At 38.4% G+C, this 22,166-nt stretch overlaps 1 protein-coding gene across 1 annotated transcript in view; it reads right to left on the bottom strand.

The window, feature by feature from the left end:
• Positions 1–22,166, bottom strand: part of RSRC1 (arginine and serine rich coiled-coil 1) — an 81,613-nt gene that overhangs the window by 34,561 nt on the left and 24,886 nt on the right. The window contains exon 5 of the mRNA XM_035890042.1: positions 10,094–10,264. Coding sequence (XP_035745935.1) covers positions 10,094–10,264 — 171 coding nt within the window. The remainder of the gene's footprint in view (positions 1–10,093; positions 10,265–22,166) is intronic.

The following is a 22,166-nucleotide window of genomic DNA, read 5'->3' as shown; positions in this document are numbered from 1 at the left end:
AAAGACAATCCAAATAATTAAAAATAACTCATGAATTAGAGTCCAAGATCAGTGCAAATTAAACAAGTGCTGTAGTACCCTGAACATCAATTTATATTTACACATTTCTGCTACTTGATGAATGTATTTGGTCATGTAAGATTTTAAAGGAAAGGTCTTAAGAGTGACAAAATCCGTCTCAGCGCAATAAAATCCCATTTGTAAGTGACCAGAGATGATTGAACACAAATACCTTAGGCCAACAACTACAGAGATTACATTTTGGAACGGGCATGTGCATAACTGGATCAGATAAACACTAACATTTTACAGATTTTGAGAGCCATCTCTTGTCACCATGGACAGCATGGGAAGCAATAAGCTACCCATCCTTCTTATTCTCTAACCGATTAACATAAACATGTTGCACCCCGGGGAACTGCTCCCAACCTGAATTTAAGCTTGACGATTGCCAAGTGTGTGTTAGACCTGATGAAGGTTTCACGTCCTTAAAAGCATGACCATTTTTCCCTACTTATACCAGTTGGTCTAAAAGAAAGATATTATTTTTCCCAGCCAACTCTGCTTCTTGTATAACCTTAAACTGTCATGACTACAGCAGCACAACTCTTAGATTAAGTAAGAAGATTTATGAAAATTCTGTGCTGAACAGCCCCATATCACCAATACTACTTAGGCTGTAGTGTCATGTTAAGAAGCATTTGGAAATTACATTAGCAATGGCAGACCCACCTCCTACCTCTCATTTTTCCCTGCTGACATAACCCTTTTTTAGGGCCACAGTAGGAGGCAGATGAAGAAAGAGATTCTTTCTCTGAAAGCAACAGAAAAGCAGAGGTAAAAAATTATAGAAGAATCTTTCTTAAGTCCTCTTTATATACAGGAAAGCTTTATTTTTTTACAAATTTATTCACCACAATAACAAATAGCAGTTGCAGATTCCTTGCACATTAGAACTATTTCCTAATAACAAAACTCTGTAGGAATATGGACTAGTTTTGTCCACTTGGAGAAAGCAGAAAAGTATTCTGAGTCTCCAAAAGCAGTAGTACACGAAGCAGGAGAAACGCCTTGCAGACAGTAACTGGGTTCCAGTGCTCACAACCCACCAGAGGCAGCAACTGCCAACATCGTGTCTGTACAGAGCAGAGACAAGAAGAGCTGCCCCAGCCCTGTGTTGGAGAGGAGGCTTACCATGAGGAGCAAGCAGCAGGAGGTACCGGTTAACTCTACCGAACATGTAGCTCCTCCTTTCCTGCTAGCCCAGAGACAATACCCAACGCAGGAGCAAAAGCTGCTTTAGATTTCCTTGAACCATGAGTGTTGCTGGAGCTCAAAGCCAGGGGCTGTAGCCCACCGCCCAGGGGAGCAGCCTGCCGGACTGCAGCACCTACTGGGCACCTACCTGGAGGGAGCTGCCACCACATCCTCCCTGCAGCGTGCTCACGAAGGGGCAGTGCCAATTAGGCCTAAAGTATACAGTCGTTACAAAGAACGGGAGATTTCCTGCAATATGACATGCCTACAAAATTAGGATTGCAGATATTTTCAGTAAAAATGCTGGTGAACTTCCATGCAAAGGGGATTTGTTATGCAGGCGCAACTGTGTCTTTTGGAAGTTGAGTATGTTGGCCACAGAAATGCTGAAAGTGATTAAAGAATAACACGAATTAACTTCTTGCTAAATCATAGCTGTTTGATGTGTCCTGCTGGTAAACTTCTTTAAACATACTAGCATAACTCAAAGGACCCAAGACTTTTCCCCTTTTTTCCTAATTAAGGGAAGGGACAAACCCTCTGATTTCAGCCTGGAAAAAGTTTGGTTTACAATAGAAGCACTTCAAAACAAAAATACATCACTGGAAGAATGAAATATTCCTTAAATATGAATAATCACTCATGCCTTAGTCTAAAGCAGTATGTTATCAGTTATAGTACCTTATCTATTTTTGTCAAAAAAAAAAAAGGTGGTTTATACTGCAAAGGTTGCCCTAATAATTCCTAACTTTCTCAGCAAATCTTCTTAAATACAAAAGTTGATGTTGATATGCATGGAGCTATTAAAAAATTTAGTGTATTAGTCCCTACTATTAAGTCAGCGTTTAATTTACAAATGCTAGCCTATGCCATCGTTATGGGACCATAATCAACCGTTGTTAAAGCTGAGTAGAATCAAATGAAAAAAAGTTCATGCAATCTGTCAAAGCAAAGTTTCTCAGAATAAACAATTTTAAGATACATTTTACTTGCTTATTTAAAGCCAAGCGTTTCACAGTTCCTCAGCATAACGCCCGCCCAAAACGTGCTAGAGGTATCTCTCCTTCCAATCAAACATTTACCCTTCGCCACTGGTGAAAGGCAACAAGATCTCTTTACAACATCTCGTCTTTTTCAATAAATTTTGCATGAAAACATGTTACCCAAGCACAAAGTTGCCTGCTGTCACATTGGAAGTATGATAAATGTTTAATGAAAACAACACCACACAGCTTGGTGTCAGACAACAGCTATCACACAGTCCTGCTTTGATCTGAGCAGACACTTAAAAGGAGTTCTGAGCGCGCTTTGCACCACAGAACTCTATAACCTATATGCAAATAGGAGAAAATTACCATAAATGACTTCCTACTGCATGGCGTGGAAAGAGGTAAGGAAAAAAAAAATATGACAAGCTCCAGGAGTGTCTGACTGCTGTCAAACTCTGAGAAGTCTCCAATATTCCCAATTTACTTCTAACGTCTTCTGCCAAGCACTGAAAAGCTCATCAACAGCCATTTCTCACCCAAGTACCGCGCGCAGAACCTGCTGGGATGCTGCCAGGGCCGAGCATGGAAAATAAAACTCTGCAAGTGCTTTGGTGAGATGCCACTGAAAAAGGTGCCCTAAACGGAAGGACCCCAGCAAACATTGAAAGGCCTAATGTAAGGAATTAAAAGGAAAAATGAAGAATATATTTTAAAAAGAAACCCTTCAGCTCTGCAATATCTGTCAAAGTATTTAAGAAACTGTGAAACCGTTAATGCAGAAATGTATCAATAGCCTTATTAAGTATCAGAAATTAAAACGGTGGTGGGGTTTGATTAATGGCACAACACTTCTTTTTTCATAACAACTGAGAAGCTGCTCTTAATTTATTCCATTAGAAATTGTCAAAAACACTTTAAAAAGTAATCCAAAATTCCGCTACTAAGAAAGCCAGGGTGAAACCCATAAATTTAGTAAAAGTTATTTAAAGCTAACAAGTTTTTAGTAGGTTTTTTCCCCTCCCAGTTCAACAATGAACAACGATCCTTGTGAAAAGCATGTCTCAGAACGCCAGAACTTGCATGTTTTTAAGCTAATCAAGACTTTAAAAATCAACATTCAACAGCGCACACATTCAGGTCAATGAAAACATGTATGCAAGTTGTTTTAAAACAAGTGAATTAAAAAAAAGCATAAATAAAAGATGAATGTAATGCTTTGATTAGCCAAAAAATTAGTGGAAAAAATATTGTAGTGGTATAATTATGTGTTTAAGTAAATCAGTACTATAAAACACTTCACTTTTGAAGGTTTTGACATCTGAAGATTACCAGCATGCAAAAATTGTTGGCCTGAACGCAGGATTTGGGAGTGGAAAGAACTCCATTAGTGGCTGAGCTTTCACAGCAGCCTGCAAGCCATGATTTGCAGTCATCAGGTCCACCTTGTGGAATGCGACAGAAGTTATGTCACACACCGACCACGCGCGCACCCCACCCACGGCCAAAAGCCCAGCCTCACCCCTCCCTGGGAATGATGTGGCCATTTTAACAAAGCCTCAAGGCACCCTACAAGGTCTTGAAAAAACATCTCACAAACTATAGTGCATTTTTAAAAGGTTACTAATGTCCAAGACTGGGGATATAGCCTAGCTAATACTACAGTAGCAAGTCATATACCATACCATAAAGAACAAAGCTTTCAAACTGGACAGCTGTATTAAGCTTTGAAGCCAAAGAAACATGGGAGGGGAGGAAGGCTTTCTCTATTTCATTACAAGCTAATAATTGCTGCTTTCCAGTGAACGTGATACATCACTTCTTAAAACAAGTCACAAATGAAGGAAAAAAGAAGGAAATAGAATGTGTGTCAGGTGCTGGAAGTCTAAAAGATGACGATAAAGAAGTACCCCATAGGTGTGTAAGATAAAAATTATATTCTGGGACTGGCTGGAAGCCTGTGTTTTAGTCTTATCTAAGGGGACGCCAGAATAAACCCCATACACATCACATTTGCGTGTCAGAAAAAGCATGCTAAGATTGTTTCATTCTAGTGGGGCAATGGTACACGAACCTAAGGCACCTGGAGACCTCACCAGAAAGGATCAGAAGGAACTGAAGCCTGAACCTCTTCTGACAACAGTCTTGATGTAGGGCTCAAGCAATACTCGCGCTGCTGTAACAGGAGAAAGTAATTTTGCTTACCTGTAACTTGTTTTTTCTAAATATAGTACTTTCAATAAGTTAGCATTTGATCCACTGTATCTAGCACCTTGTTTTCCTATTTTGCTGGGATAGAATCTTTTTAAATAGGAAGAAAGGATTCTGTAATAAAAACCCCACTGTCATTAGTTCAAATCTTATTTTTAAGCATATGTTTTTCTCTAGGAATTAGTGTAATTCAGCTTTACCACACAACCAACAAGATTTTTTTGTTTGCTTGTTTGTTTTGGGTTTTTTTTTTTGTTAAGTCAGATTGATAGGACAAAGTACATCATTATCCTTCCAGGAGGACTGTCAGTGGTTTTCCATAATCAATCAAAACCACACAGCGAGGGCCTCCTGTGAGAACTGCAACTCCCCTCTTGCTAAGCCATTGGCAATTCAAGCCAACCTGTCCCATTCTTGTGATGCAGAGACAAGGCTCTTCCCTTTTTATTCAGTGACCTTTTCTGATCAATGCTACCCATTTTTTTGTTTTAGCCCAGGGAGCATACTCTCGCATAAGATTCATTTTTGCAAGGGAAAAAAAAAAAAATGAAACTAAGAAGAAAAACAGGAAATGGGACAGCCAAATGCAGGACCTGATAAACTACTTTGGTGGAACAAAGAACACTAAAGTTTTGCTTTTTTCAAATAAACAAAATTTTAATAAAAGAAAATCACTAGACTAAAACTTACTGGTAAGAACTAGACACCAGATGTTGACTACACATTATAAAGTCTTGCAGAGTTAACAGAAAATGATAATGCATCACAAAAATGTATATTGGTCCCTATTTTATCAATTCCATTTTATTTATAACACTTCATAATATATCAGCAGATATAGCGTGTGCTGCAAAAATTACAAAGGTGTGGTAACACCTCAATACAGCACTTGTCAGGTAAACTTCCATGAGAACAGGAAAGCAAACCCACGTGTGGTGCTAATTACAAAGTATGAGCACTGGTAGAGTTTGAGGATATAGTAACAGTCCAAAGCAATAATGCGCACAACATCACTACTGCAGTCATGGGTCATGACTAGGGAACAATATTGTTATTACAAACAGAGAAATAGGATTTGAAACTTGGCCTGGGAGACTGGATGAAAAGAAAAGGCTGCAAGGCCAAGCAAGTGCTTTTACTTTGGAAACGCTGGCAACAGTTATTCAGAAAAAGCTATACCATTCATCGATTTTCTTTTTTTTATATCCTTCCAGGCAATACAGCTTTCTCCGATGCACTACAACAAAAATAAAAAACAAGGGAAAAAGGGGGGGGGGCACGACCATAGTTTGAACAACTACTATGAGATTAGGAGACCAAAGCAGCAAAAGCAAACTGGTTCATTCAGATTACTTGCAAAATGGAAGGAAGGAAAATAAGTAGCACTGCAGTAGTTGAATACGGACTAGTTAAGAATGTTTCTTGCTACCTGCTTGTCACCAGCTTTATTTTGCAAAGAGTTTTCACTGGAAATTAAATAATCCTGATAATCTGAAAGATGGATTTTTTTTTGTCTACGAATACTTGGGGTGTGCTGCTGGGACGCTTTCTGGGTTTGCATTGCTTTATCTTTTAAGCGAGTACAAAACTGTTTCAAAGCTTGATACCCTGCTTTTAATGCCAGGTTTTTTCATGAAGTACAGTCAGATGCTGTAAATGAGCTTCCCAACCCAAATTCAAAGCAGCTGTTACCACAGTCTCCCTCCATAATGGCTGAACAAATAGTATATCCATTAGAACAGTTCAGATTTTAAGAACAGAAGAGTTCCACTGGTTTGCTATGACTGTAATACAGCCCGTCTCCATGGAACAGCTGACACACCTCCAACATTCAAGAAGTTCAGTGCTCAACCTTAAAGCATCTTCACTGAAATGGAGAACGCCAAAGGATGACAACTGGATTACTATGGCAGAATTTTTTACTCTTGAAATCTCTCTTGAGATGTTTACTGTGAAGACAAAATCTACTTTGAAAGAACCTAAAGTTGCCCTGATTTACAAACCAAACACAAGCCTTTCCCCCTCACATCTACAAGCATACAGAAGCCAAGTGCATGAAAGAAAATTATCATTAGAGTTTATATGAACCACAAACAAATAAAACCATTTGCTCCTTAACTAGTGCAAAAATTGCATTTTGATTCTCCACTTGAACAGCCAAGTCCCAAATATATGACTACTCCTGTCAGATAACCTGCAGTGCTGACAAATTGAAATACCTTCTTTTATGCCAAGTTAACACTATAAAGCCAACCTGCACCTGATAAATTATATTCCATCTTCTCACAATGTGGCTTTAGGATGATCTTCATTATAGCTTTAAAGTAGCTATTTTAAATAAATACATTCCAAACATACATGAATTTAAACTGAAAACTAGATGTGGTCCTTCATGTGTCTTGGAGTACCTGTGAGGATCTATTCCAAATACAGCGGTCAGAGGACTGTTTTTCCCTCTACAGATCCCCTGCTGTTGGGAGTTTCTAGAAAGGCTCTGTAGAATAACATTACTTTCAGTGCTGATCTAGGCACTAGATCTACAAATTAATTCACTTGGAGAGTCACCTACAACAGATTCCTCTCAGTATTTCACATCTAAGTGTAATGTACACCTGACAGTCACTTTTTACATCCATTTAGACTTTCTTCCTCATACTTCAGAGAAAAAAAAAATGTGAACAACAAGTTGAAAATCCAGCACCATCACTGTGTTAGTTACCGCAGAATATGCCAGGAGGAGAAATAAAATACTTTTTTTTTTTTTTTCCGGTCTGAACTGGATCCAACTTAAACAAGAAAAAACATACATTTTGAGGAGGCATCACCTATCTCTGTTTACTGTCTCTTCGATGAAGACAGCTGACAGAGCAAATGGTTTTAGTGCTTCCGGGTCTACTCCAGCCTGAAGTCAATTGGGTGAGCGGTGAAGGTCCAGCCAAGGCAGCAAACCGTTATGCTGCAGCAGACCGGCATCAGTCGCAGAATCTGCTAAGGCACTCTGCTGCAGAAGCAAGCTCTAAGGACAGTTCTCATTCTAACCGTACCCACAAGAGGACATCTGACACCACTACAAGACAAAAGTCTTAAACTATAACACATACCCTCAAAAAATACCAGCAAAACCAACTTGCTACCTTCTGTTGGCCACAGCCAACTACAAAAGGCTTTATAGTTGCTGGAAAACAAAAAATTCTATCTTGGTGCTTTCCTCAGAAATGAGCATCAAGACAGAACAAAGGAACGAGCGTATCTCCCTGCTGCTGCAGAAAACAGAAGAAAAAAAAAAAATGCCAGAAGCCAAGAGACTTACACAGGCAAAAGGTTCACTCAGCTCGTGTTGTACCACCCTCCTTCCTATACATCTATAAACTGAGGACAGGTGAGCTTCCTTGGCCAAGGACATCTTTTATTTCACATACTTTTCACCCAAAAAGAAAACAAATACATAAATAAACGATACAGAGGAAGAAAGCTGAGAGCCTGGGAAGCTTGAGGAAGCCTCATACAAAAACACAACTATAAAACATCTTACTTGGCCTCATTTTCCTGGAGCGCCCAGAAGGCAAAGAGAAACCACACTAACCCTTTCTGTTCCTACATCTATGTGTTTAGGAAGCAAAACTGCAGGTTCCTAATTCACTCTCACTGGTGTCTATAACAGAATCTTCCATAGACAAATAATTGTGCATTAATTGCAAATAGCAATTGCATCAAAGAGCTCTGTCTTCTCTTGTGTATTCAAACACATTGCTTTGCAAAGCCTTTAACAAACAATAATGTGATGCTGATACAAGTCTCAATCTTCAGAATGACAAATAACTGTAAAGGGAAAAAGCTTCTCAGATCCATATTCTCTGTACAGATATACTTTGATCACCATTTGATTAAACTCAAAAACATGTCGTCCCCCCTCAGAAAAGTTTATGAAGCACAGATTATATCAACTTCATCCTAGGTACATTTCATTTTGTAGCCTGATAATGCTCCAAGGAAGAAATCCCTGTACAAAGCCTACCACAGTCAGGACCTGAGCTCAGAGGAAAAGGGACTGATGTCATAAAACGCTTCTATTCTCAATTTGTACTCTTTGTCCTAACTACCTTGGAAATGACCCAAACAAGGCATTTTGTTTTCAAATTTAGCATAAGCGATTTTGTAAGTTATCAAAATATAAACTGCTTGCTTCCAAAAAAAATTCTGGGCACCTCTGTGTTCTTCCTACAGCTATCTCCTATTGATCCCTGTTATAAAAAGACAAAGTCAGGCAGTAAGCTAACAGAGCACTGCTATATATTCCAACGTGATTTAAGATGTGCTTCTACATGAAGTCCAGAAAACCTCTCACACACCGAATGTTATGTGCTCAGTATGGATTCTTTCCTTACTTTTCTACTTCAATTAAAAAAAAAAAAAAAAAAAAACAAAAAAAAAAAACCAAACCAAAAACACCCACACCACACAATTTGGGCTGGAACATCCAGGCTTCTCCTCAAGTCTTCTAGAAGTACCAAAATACATTTGAAGTTCAGGTAAATGGATAAAAGGTATCTTGTTTGTGACTTATCGGATATACTGCAAACATCTCAGGGGTTCTGTTTACATTGAATGCTACTTGTTGTGGATGGTTTCAGCAACCAGAAGAGACCAATATCCCACATGGTTTAGTAAAATGAGGAGAGCACCCCTTAAAATGAATGGAAAACGTCACTCTTGAAGTTCCCAGCAGTCTAAGTAATGCACTGCAAATAAGAAAAAAACCATGCAAATAGCTAATCCTGGATATTTACATAATCAATAGTATAAGTAAGTAATCATGGACAAGTAGGTAATGATATCTCAGAGATTAAATAACCAGTATCATCAAGCCATAAAACCAGGGAGTTAATTGTGAGATACCTCCACGAATGTGGGTGGAGGATGCTACTCTACAAATTCCCATTTGGTATTTCAGTTGGAATCCAAAGGGAAATTCATGAAGCAACAAGTCAGCGTCTTCCTTTTTGAAACCAGTCACATAAACAGGGAAAAGATGAACATCACAGTAAAGGTTACAGGAGATCAAGGTGTATAAAGCACAGGTAGTTATATAAATTGCCTCTTTTGAAATCTGTAACAAGATCAACACTCCAAGTAATTTCAAGCAGAAATCAGGGTGACAGCAGGTTTTGAAAGGCCTGCTGAATGGAGTCATCATTCACCCACAGCCGAAACTGTACTTTGAGCCACAAATGAAGCCCAATAGGAACTTCTGACAATGTAGGGCCAGGGGGGAAAAGCAAAAAACATCTTTTTGTAGTAAATAGTCTTTGTACTTTCCAATACTCTTCATTTTTTCCTCAAATTGTGGTTACCATATTTTGGAAAAATATTTATGTTGATCAACTGAAGAAAGCCATTTAACATATTTGCAAATCAAGGGGAAAAAATAATTGTAAATTCAACCATCATTTAGTCCGAGATGTTGTCACCTTCAAGAATTTTAAAATACTAAGAATCACACTATTCAAAGATTTTAAATAATTTCTACTTAGTCTACATAAAATATCACGTACTATAAACCAAACTGATTACAAAAAAGTAAAACAACACTAAATTGTTCCCTGTTTTATTACAGTTATATTGTTTGTCATTTCACTTACCCATGCTTCGTGCCATATATCTCCTTTTCTTTTCCTTTGCCTTTCTCTTTTACTTTTTCTTTCTCTCTGCCTTTACGCCGCTCTCTTTCGCGAGACCCGCTATGAGTTCTCCTATGACTGGATCTTTCACTACTTCGACTATAAGAACGTTGACGAGGTCTTGATCGTGATCTACACAAAATCCATAGTATTAAAATTTAGCAGTCATACATTTTGCACTGTCACTGTATGTTAGATTTGTTATATAGTCCAACTATTTTAAACACATTTTCAAATTGTTTAGTAATTTAAGACTTTTAAAGAAAAACCTGCCAAGTTATCAAAAGTGAAAAAGAAAGCATTGCTCCTACTCTGAAGGAAGAATGCAAAATGAATTAAACCACACTACATACATTCGCCCATTCACAAAGTAATATGGTATTACTGAAGCAATCTTTGGAGCTATTGGAGAAGGAAGGAAGTTTTTCTTGAACATTAAACTTTAAATTCTTAAGTTCTGATCAGTTTAGCTTGGCAAATAATTAAAGAATTTACAGCTGTTGCTAAGTGCTTGTATTTACATATTAAATAAATTACTAATAACAATTCTATGATCCTATGTTCCAACAGGAACCAGAACACACAGAAGCGACGTGCCTGAACCTCCACCTTTAGCCTGCAGAGCTGACACTTGCACACAGCTTCTTAATATCAAATTCAGATTTGAAACACACATCGCAGAAAACCCAAAAATAAAAAACCCTGCAGGCCCAATAATGCAAGAAACTGCATACAGGTGCAAGGGTTTGTGCAATATTTGGTTCTTTGTTACGTGACTGTAGGATACTCTGTCCTCAGTTGTGTTATACATTCCTCCGTGATAAATGCATGTTGTTATGGATATACTTGAACGAAGAAAGATCAGGTTGTATTATGATATGACTGTTCCTATACGTATCCAAAAAACCTTTTTTTCATTATTCCTGAATCTCCTTTAGAATATTTTCTAAATTTTAATTTAGAATTTATCATGGATCAATACATCTTTTCTATGGTACATGAGTAGCTACAGACAATGAATATTTAGGAAAACAGCCGTTCAAGTTTGCATTAGTTTCTATTACAACGTATATCTTGATAAAAGTTCTGATGGCACCTCATTGAAAAGTTTCATTAAGTACTAAGAAGGTTGGGGAGGAAGGGCATTTTTTTAGAACAGTATAAAAAATTTATTTAGCACCTCTTGGAGTACAAAACTCCAAAGACCTTTAAAAGCAAAATCACGTACAAACGATCACTCAATTTAAAAGGCAAAAACTGTTTAATAAAACTCAACAATAGAATAAGCAAAAGAAAATACTGCATCCAGATGAAGCTATAAATTACATTTAGGAAGAATGTTGTTATTGAGTCTGGAATTTGTCCAGCATTCTGGGGTTAAGGTACCTATTCTTGCCATTGAGCCTTTCAGACTAGCGCTAGAGGTCAGAACCCCAGTTTTACGTTTCATTCAGCAGATGGCATCTCTTGCAACACAGTATCTCCCGTTATCGGTCACACTATTAGCACTAATACAATAGATCAAATTACCACTTAAGCGGCGTATTATGAACTATAGAACGTTTTCTGTCTCAAAATGGGTTTTTATTATGTCATCGCAAATTAAAAAGCATCCATCCGTTCTTTAGTTCTCAGATAGAGAAAGTTTTGACTTAAAAGAGTATTCTGGATATTAATATATTTTTGTGGTTGGCACAGAGACACCAGTTTTACAAGCACTGTGATGAGGCAGGCACAGACAGACCGCTGCCCTGCGGACATTCACTATTCAAAGGTAACCGTGATTTCTGGGAAGGCCGCAGGTAAGAGGCAAAGTCAGAAACAGTAAAAAACACAAAACCAATCCACAAAAAAAAAAAAAAAAAAAAAAAAGCCCTGTAGCAAGACAAATCACCTTCATTTGATGCAAGGCCTCTCCTTACTTAAGGGTGTAGTCCTTCAAACAGAAATAACTGAGGAATCTAAAATACTTATTGCTAGAGAGCTTACTTGCTCAGCTCAAATTTGAACTTGATTTCACATCTACCTTGCTGCAAATAACAGTCAGTCCAGATTAGCTGGATACTCAAATCCTGGATTTCCGTTCATTTACACGTCTAAGTAGAACAAACAGCAGGTATAATTTATATACAGAAAAAAACAGCTTTTAAAAACTAAAAGTAGACTTGTTGCATCAAATTTGTAATAATGTACTTTTAACAGCACTGACAAACTGATAAACATTTTCCTTGCAGAAGCTGTCGCTGTTCTTTCATTTGCAATCTTTTGCACCCATAAAACTCATCAGCCTAAAGTGTTCCCTAATCTTTGTTTATCCTTTGGGTTTTACAATTACAGAAAACAGCTGACACAGCTTGCCTTCCCTGTCCCAGTCACGCAGGTGAGGCAGGCAGGTGACTAGCAATGGGATATTACAGCGAAGATCTTAACAAAAACATTAAGTTCTACTGTGCAGAAGCCATCTCTGTGGGACTCGTCAGTGCAGTCAATCCCTCAATTATCAGAGCCGTTGATCTGGGCTGCAGATCAGCCCTGAGCACAGATGCAGACAATCTGGAATTGGCTTCATGCAGGGACAAACAGAGTTTGGTCAGACTTGTTAGCTCAGATAACAAGTTAGCACGCGTAGAAGGGTCTTCAGGGCAGTTCAGGTGTCAAGCCTGGCTACACCTCCGTGGGCTGCAGACCCCCAGCCTAACCCAAACTGGCTGCAATGCCCTATTTTAGGGCATCTAGAGAGGGAACAGTGTAGAAAAAAAAGTGGATCTAGTGTATTCTGCTGCACCTGAATCAACTTGCAGAGTCTTTCCGATACTTTTATTCTGCAGTAGCCAAGATGCACGCAGGGTTTCTTTGCTTGGTACAGGGTGGAGCAGCCGAGACAGGAGGGGCTGAGCGGTAGGGATGAGCACACCCCAACGCAGCCTCTCGATGCAGCACCAGGTAAATAAACACCAGCCACACTAACCTGTGATGGATCCGCACAGAGACACAGCCTAACCTCCTCCGAAGAGGAGTTTTCCTGGGTTTTCCATCATTGTACAAAGTTCTTGGCAAATATTTAATTTTTCATTACTTTCCCATAAAACTGCAGAGCTACGGCCCTCCTGAATAAAACTAACTCTGCCTGCTAAGTTCATTGTGCTTGTTTATATTGATTACAGATGGTATTTATAAAACACAGATAAAGCAACACAACTCCAGAAATACAGAAAGATGTACTAACCCCAGCCATGAATGGGGTAAATAAATAAGGAAAACTGAGGCACAGACAAAAGGAACAGTCTAACATTATTGCTCCCTTCAATCCCCGAATGCTAGTGAAACTCGGGCTCTGGTTAATCATTTTTAAACTGGGGTAACGACTGTGTTTCCAGTGTTGTACAGCAATTAATATCTTTGAAAAAGCTTGACTTGTATTAAACATTTCTCCTTCGCAATCTATCCAAAGTCATAGTAATGGGGGACTACTAGAAAAACCACTAAGCAACTACAACACAGTTTTATAACAAATTTAAGCTGAATCTCAACTCTTGTTTAAGTCTTCTGCTAGAATGAAAAAAATCCTAGGGACTTCTCACACAAGTAGAGGCATGAAAATTTTAGAATATATTTGCTTAGCTATCTAAGTAAGGGCTTGATATGAGTTAAGACATATTATGCAGTTTTACCACATTTTGATGAAACAAAGGAAGCGCAGAGACTAAATACTTTAAGATAACAGACATAAGATGGCAAAAATAACAAAATCTGCAGTATAATTCTCTAGAACAATTTTGAAAAGCTGGACATGAGCCGGCAATGTGCGCTGGCAGCCCAGAAGGCCAACCGTACTCTGGGCTGCATCGGGAGAAGCGTGGCCAGCAGGTCAAGGGAGGTGATTCTGCCCCTCTACTCTGCTCTGGTGAGACCTCACCTAGAGTACTGCATCCAGCTCTGGAGCCCTCAGCACAAGAAGGACATGGAAGTGTTGGAGCGGGTCCAGAGGAGGGCCACAAAAATGATCCGGGGGCTGGAGCACCTCTCCTATGAAGACAGGCTGAGGGAGTTGGGCTTGTTCAGCCTGGAGAAGAGAAGGCTGCAGGGAGACCTGATTGTGGCCTTTCAGTACCTAAAGGGGGCCTATAGGAAAGAGGGGGAAAATCTTTTTAGTAGGGCCAGCTGTGACAAGACAAGGGGTAATGGTTTTAAACTAAACCAGGGTAGGTTTAGACTAGATATAAGGAAGAAATTCTTTACACTGAGGGTGGTGAAACACTGGAACAGGTTGCCCAGAGAGGTGGTGGAGGCCCCATCCCTGGAAGCATTCAAGGCCAGGTTGGACGGGGCTCTGAGCAGCCTGATCTAGTTAGCGGTGTCCCTGCTCCTGCAGGGGGGTTGGACTAGATGACCTCTAGGGGTCCCTTCTAACCCAAAACATTCTATGATTCTATGAATTTTATCTTACGATAAATTAAGTCCTGCCAGCAATACTTCTAAAACTGAACTGGAACTAACAGAGCGCCAGCAATAAACCATGTAAGAACTGCTGAGCTAAGGCAGGTAAGGCCACGATCTTCTTTGCTTAGGGACATGGTTTAGCGGTGGGATGGCAGGGTTAGGTTAACGGTTGGACTTGATGGTCTTTTCCAACCTAAATGATTGATTCTATGATTGATCTCTGCTAGCGCGTGCACTCTGAAGAGCTCTCAGTTTCTACGAAGTGCCATGGGAAACAATGATCAGCTACGACTGAAGGAAAAGCCACAATTACACTGATATACTGAGGGGACGCTGCATCACTTCCAGAATGCATGAAACCCACCTCTTCAGGCTGTGAAAATGGGCAAGCACCCATACGTATAGGGAGTCTGCAGTGCAAGTCTCACAGGGACAACTGGGAACTGCAAAACACTTAGGAAAATAAAAAGGCGATGGTTTTTGCCTACAAGCAGGTTTTGCCCTGAATTCATCAAAAAACAAAATATGAGCTAAGTCTTCTTTCTCCCTAAACTGAAAAGCTTAAGGAAGGGACTGACCAAAAGAATATGTAGAGACTCACTTTATCTTTTAAAAAAGGCGTAAGATGTAATCTTAAGGGGGGGGAAGTCAAGCATTTTAAAAATGAGAACAAAAATGAGACTATTGATTCAATAAAGTTAAGAAAAAAATAAATTAAACCAAAGAGATTACATTCATAGCAAAAAGGAAGCGAAAGGGTTGCAACACCATATACTGAGAGACAAAAAAAAGAAAAAAAAAATGTATTCAGAAAGCAAAGAAACTATACAAAACCATTTTAAAAATATAAAGAAGGAAAAGCAGTTTCCCCCAAAGTATGCAAAAGGCTGTGCTGTGTCTGTATACAGGCAGCTGTTACTGCTCTTCCTGGGATTTTATTTATCGGCAAGTACTCCCAAAACAAACTGCCACTGAAATTTTCCCTCTTGCATACAACTGTTCTAAGCCCTCTATATCCAAAACCTGCCTAATTTCCTCCAGCTCGGAGGGAAGCTCCAATCTCTCTTACATGCCAGGTTAATTAAACCCACCTATTAATACTATTCAAGACTAATTCTGCAACACCAAACACAAGCTTCAATGAACCAGGTGACAAGAGGACTATCCAGTGGAAAAGCCATGATTCCCCAGTTAGCTTGGTCTTGTCCAAAACCACCGGCTAACAGTAAGCAACTGTATGAACAGATACCATCCTGCAGACATCAGGACAGAATCAAGACAATATTTAAAAGCAAGTCTGGAATGCTGTAAGCTTCAAGTCTTTGACTTTGCAATCCGAATAGCTTTCTCTACTTAATTTCTATGCTGTTTCTCCCCCCTCCATGCTCTCTCCCTTTATAAAGGAAGAGGTAACACTCCATCTCTAACATCCACTTTTCTGTGGCAACTGCAGAATCTGAACAATGAAACCTCCGAAATTTAGATCCTGCTTTGATAACTTCAGGTAAGGCTACTTACTGACCTTTCCTCAGTCCACCAAGGCTGCAGGTAATTAAAGAATTAAGATCAAGACCAACAAGAAAAACGATGCTTCCTCTTGCCCAAAATACACTCGGTGTTCAGCAGTGTCATCCCCCAGCAGCAGAGGGGCAGAGCCGCTCGGCAGCAGCAAGGGCCACCCTCAGCCAGAGGTATCAGCGCCCTCACGGTGCCAGGCATAAGCACGCTGGAAAGCTGCACTTCATGCTGCAGAACTTCATTTTACAGTATGTTACCATTTTAATAAGACAGCTTTTTTTTTTTTTTCTCTTTGCCTATAAGCCCCAAATCCTAAAATATTTGTTCTAAGAACACTTTATGCAAACTTCTATGAGGCTTATATAAAATCCAAAATACACAATAGGCTCTTGACAGTGGAAGATAATTTCATAAAGTGAAAATTAAAGCATACTAAATTTGCTACTCGGTGGGTAACAAGCTGCAGTTTCCATTTGTAGCATGAACAAATTCACCTGTATGCTACTATTAAATTACTTTTAAAATATCTTGCAATATATACAGAACAGGACATAAAGATACAACTTTACATAAATGGAGATACAAGGAGTCATCTGTGCCAAGAATTCATGAGTAAACAAGAACAAAAATCCACAGATCAAGCAAAGAATAAAGATTTTCTCTTTTATTACTGTTGAAAAATAAAAACAATCCCGACTATTCATATTAAAGCGAGTCGCAAAGCGTTCAAATTATAGAACTACTGGAGGAAAAAAAAATATCAAGCTGGAGAGTAGAGTGGCAGCCTGCACACCCCCTTCCCCCCAAACCAACACACACCAAACACCCACCCACCATGCCAAAGGTTAAGTCATTTAGTCAAGTTCAAAGATCTTCAAAGAGTTCTTAGATCCAGATAAGCCCATATGTTACCAAAATTCTGTGAAAAGCTATTACTTTCCAATCTGCTTTTCATGTCTAAGTTACAGAACACACAGATGCTTGGCATCACTCAGTATCCCTAAATTCTCACACCAGATAATCAAGGCTCACCAATAACTTTCCTATCTAAAATCCTAAGAAATGTCTTTATTCCATCAACACTTAGTCCACTTGTAAAAATTGAAAGTATCTATAAAAGCCCATTCAGTTACTGCACAATAAGTGTTAATTTGCTAATTTCTTCACAGGTAATCAATTAAAATGTAAAATATTGGATAAAATTAGTTGCACTAAATTTAACAGCTGCTCCATAAGCATAATTAGTTTCACAAGGGCCATATGTATTCTGAACAGAGACGGAGTTGAAACAAATAAGCAGATTTTAAAACAAGTTTGAGGAAATCTGCATTTAATTAGCAGGTGGGCACTACAACTGCATAATGTTTTTATACATTTATATTTATGAAGTGACAGAAGATCTAAAGGCTTTTTAAAATGGCATTTATTGTTTGAATGGGAACTGTTTTGCTGCATGCTAAAGTGATTTAAATCCTTATAGCTCTGCTTTGAAAAAATCATAAATGGTGAAAGAAAACATGTGGAAAACTGTAAAACTAGAAAGAATTTGCGACAAAAAGCAGATACACATACCATAACCAAAAGGAAACTACACTTAATTAAATGTACACTACATCTGGAATATCAGCCTAATAAAACGTGAAACTATTAATTTTCATTGTTCTAAAGGAAATGAGGTCAGTGTTGTTTAGTATTTCCCCAATTATATTGCACTGAAGCACTGAACTATATCTTATAGGTACAATCTAATCTTTTCAAAACACTACAATTTGAAAACAGTCTTTTTTTAAATGGAAGGAGGGATTGGAGCACAAAACCAAGACAGTTCAAACAGAAGAAAAGCAGCACTCTTTCAGGGAAGGTAAGTTTGTGGAAAAATAAGCTATTTTAGTGGCAAACAGCAACCACTACTCAAATGAAAGTTTCGGAGATGTCTTCCCTGGCATTCTTCTAAGCATCTCTCAGCTGATACAATTCTTATTAGATTATTATTATTAGCTCAATAGAGGCAAACAAACCCAAACAAAGTCATGCCTCTCTAATACTTTAGCAATAAATCAGAAGTCTGGGAAAGAACAATGGAACACGACTGCATTGCATCAAGCCTGGATATTCACATTGGTAATAAAGACACAGTGCAAACACACAACTAATTGCAGCAAAATGATATGTTCTCTTTCAAAGCACATTAAGAGAAAGTTTCTTGTTTAACTCCACTAGCAAGGAAAAAAAGAAAATCACAGTACAAGCTCTTGGGGAAAAAATAATTTCAAGCATCAACTGCTGTTGTTCAGTGTGGAAATTACTAATGCTATACTTTTTTTCTTTAATGGAAATACTGCTACCTCTATAAAACATTTCAGGTGACTATTAGTTTGCAACTTTAAAATGCATGCGTTTGAGGAAGTTAAATATAGATAATATGCATGGTAATATGGTCTGTTTATTTATTGTTAAATATAAGGTGAGTGAAAATCAAACCAGGCAGAAGGAGAGAGTCAGCTTTTAAGTCTGAAATGAGACTGGTGCTAAGAGGAAGAATAAGTTGTTTCAATGACAATGTTGGTAAATGACAAAAAGAGGCCTATTAGACATGGTACCAATATCATCCACAGTGCCAGAGAAATGCAGGATGAAATATAAAACAAGAGCAGGGACAATCAAGAACACTGTTTGCAGAACTGAGACAGTGGAGTCACCAGATACAGGCATTGACTTCGCTCAGTAATAAATAATTCTCCACCTATAGATTACATTAACCAACATAATCAAACATTCGAGGAAACAACTCAAAATTCCAGCAATTAAATTTTAAAAATTTAATTTTTAAAATTAATTTTTAAAAAAATTAGTTCCTGGACGCTTGGTGTGAACAGTTCATAAATGTAGCCAGAGAGAAGAACAGATAGAGAAGACACTACTTTTTGTTTTGATCATTCTCGAGCAGTCTGTTCATTACCAATCTAGTTCTCCAGACTACAACCTTCTGGTCTACCTCTTCTCACTTCCAAAGAAGACTAAAGTGCCATCTTTGCCACAGCACCTTGACTATCCTGCAAAGAGTCTGCTCACAGTAGCTGAAAGACTCTAGATCCAGTGTCGACGGTGACAGCGTATCTCCGGGTCAGCACCCCAACATCACCACAAAGGTGTTGAAAAAACAACAGGACATCAACAACTGGGGGGAAAAGAACTGACTTTAGAAATGCAATAGTTTACTTAAATTGAGCTTTTGTGTCAGCAGTCCTTCACTCAGGGACTTGCTTCTCGTGGAGTTCGGGTAGAACTCCTTGCCTATGGAGCGAGCGATAGAAGAGAACGCTGACTACGACCCTACCAGCTGCAGGAGCACTTCAACAAAAGCCTTCAGAGAAAACTAAAACCAGAAAACAGACTTTACTAAATATTATCTGAAAACCAGTAATATAAATCAGAGATGAAACAGCTGCTATTCAAGCATGGAGATAAGCCATTTGGTTTTGTCGATGTGCTTTTACAAAATGCCTAACAGAGCTAATTCTACTAACCTGTATGTAACTATAACTTGCTTCCTTCATCAAATGGCTCACTTGAGGAGAGTTTCCTTGCATGCAGAGGTGTGAGCTGCTTGAGAAGGCCAGATGCACATTACAGATATGTATGGAAGTACATAAACTAACTGTAGTGTTATTGGACACACGTTATTTTTGCATTCGGCGCAGAAACCTATATATGCTATTTTTCAACAGGCTTTTTCACGCAGAGGCAGGATTGTGGGAGCAGCTGCGGCCAAAGGAAGTGTAATGAAGTGTGCTGGCTGGGATTTGGGAAGGGAGAACAGCTGTGTGAACAGCTCCCACCGATCCACTGGAATTGTGAACTGTTCCATTCCATTAGTGATGGCAGGAGGGGATTCTCTCCCCACTGTATCCCTTTAGCTTAGAGAAAGGTCACGTATTGCCCTAGAAGTAACTGGTCCAAAGGAGCTGAGGATCTTTGGCCTCATCTTCACTGGGGGGAAACTTGTTGCATCATTCATTCTCCTTGTTAATATGTATGAAGACTCTGAACTGCCTCTCTCTGCTAAGATTTCACCTCAACTTAGGACCTTCAGTTTAAGAACACATCTATTTTTACACAAAATTCATTTCTTTCACTTCTTTTCTTTTCTTAGAGACTGTCTCAAAATGGGACTTTTTTCTAACCCTACGTTCATGTAGCCATCTCATGACTGCAAAGTAAAAGCTAGAATTTAATTCTAATAACCTTTGGGTAATAAAATAATAGAGAAATGGGAGTTAGTACACCATCCTGGCTGCTAAATAAACTAAGAAAAAAGCCACCCCTCTGATTCCCCATCGTTTACTATTCAAAGCAGTTCTAGCAGTCTTGAAATGCTAGACCTCAAGGGCAGGAAAACACAAACACAAATGTACGCAATACTCAGCTGCCCATACACTATCTATAAACTTCCATATAAACCCAAAGTTAAGGTTGATCAGAGAAGTAATTATTATTCCAGTAATCTGTTAATAATAAAAAAAAAAAAAAAAAGAAAAAGCTTCCATCAGTTGTGAATATCCAGCTTGTTTTCTGCTCATACAAGAGTTTAAAAGCTACTCAACCTCAAGGTGAGGCAAAACCAAACCAGTGGTTAGTTTGCCACCCAATGATACCAGCAAGAATGATTCCTTCCTCTCCTAACTGAATTGCAGAACTGCAGCTGCTTAGGTTAAGCAAAAACAACCAGAAGTGGGCTGCATGAAACTCCTGTTCCTTTAGATTGTCAAATCCTGCAGAAAAGACATTTTATATCTTTTCCTACATTCTTAGGAAAAAAATAATGGGAAAACTTGAATTCTTATGAACGAATAAGGTAACATATTCTATTAGCAAGTAAATTCATCAGGCTTTGTAATTAATCTATACATACACATGCAGTTATTCTATTCTTGATACAGCTGGAATCTATTTTAAAAAACAAGGGTCCAGCTTACTTTCAGGGCTCAATAAATACATCAAATTATTTGTTCCTACATCATGCAGGCATTAGTGATTCTGCATCTGCCATGATGGGAAGATCTGGATCAGGAAGATCTGGATGTATCACACAGCAATGAGAAAAGGTCAAATTCATTTCCCAGATGGGATTACTATCCAGGTAATTATTTGTTGTAAATTTGACAACACCTCCAATATTATGTTAAAAAGTTAAGGAACATAAATGAGAGATTTCAAGGTTGAATTTTTTTACTTCCCTACTGCCTCCCAGAAGTTCAAATTAGTTACAGGTAAGTGCTACTCTTCTGTCTCTCTTTGACAAGACCATACTTTTTGTGATTGTAAAACATATAAAATTGAGCCCAATCATGGTTTGAGCTTAAAGATGCTGTAATATTTACATATACTTGCAAAGAGATATTAAGACAGCTGAATGAAATTACCTAAACAGATGCTTGAAATCAACTTATACCACGGAACACTAACTGTTCTCATAAACTGAAAAAAACCACCCAAACCCCTTCAAGAAAACTCACCCAAAAAATAAACCCAAACCCAAAACCCAGCCCAGAGCAATTTACTATAATTTACATGCAAGTTAGATGCATCTTACTTTAATATTTTGTATTTTACAAACACAGAGTAGAGGAAAGCATGGGTTTGTTTTTGTTTTTGTTTTTTTAATATTCTCCTAGATGAATACCAAAGAGTTTCTTTGATGAAGAATACTTAGCTGACAGGCTTACAGGACACAAAAATCTACTTGACTGGAAGTTATCGCCTATAACCCTGTTGTATCTTTCCCAACCCCCAACTCTAATGGCTAATTAAAAACTCAAAGGAAGGGGTGGCAAAGAAACTGAAAATTTCACTTAGTATCCCAAAGGAAAAGTGTTTTCATCATCAAACCTAGAACGGTTACATAAAATACCATAAAAAAAATACCAAAAAGAAAAACAACAAAATCTGAATTGTTTTTAAAAAATATGTAAAGCAGCAAAACTACTTGATTATTATACTTCAAAATGTATTATGACTGTTCTGATCAATTGATGATCTAAAAACCAAACTACTTGATATTAGTCCCAATTTAAAT

Source organism: Egretta garzetta, unplaced genomic scaffold (genome assembly GCF_000687185.1).
Source record: "Egretta garzetta isolate BGI_Z169 unplaced genomic scaffold, ASM68718v1 scaffold172, whole genome shotgun sequence".
Lineage (NCBI taxonomy): Eukaryota > Metazoa > Chordata > Aves > Pelecaniformes > Ardeidae > Egretta > Egretta garzetta.
The sequence above is the reverse complement of the archived record's forward strand: the minus strand, read 5'-3'. Positions and strand labels throughout refer to the sequence as shown.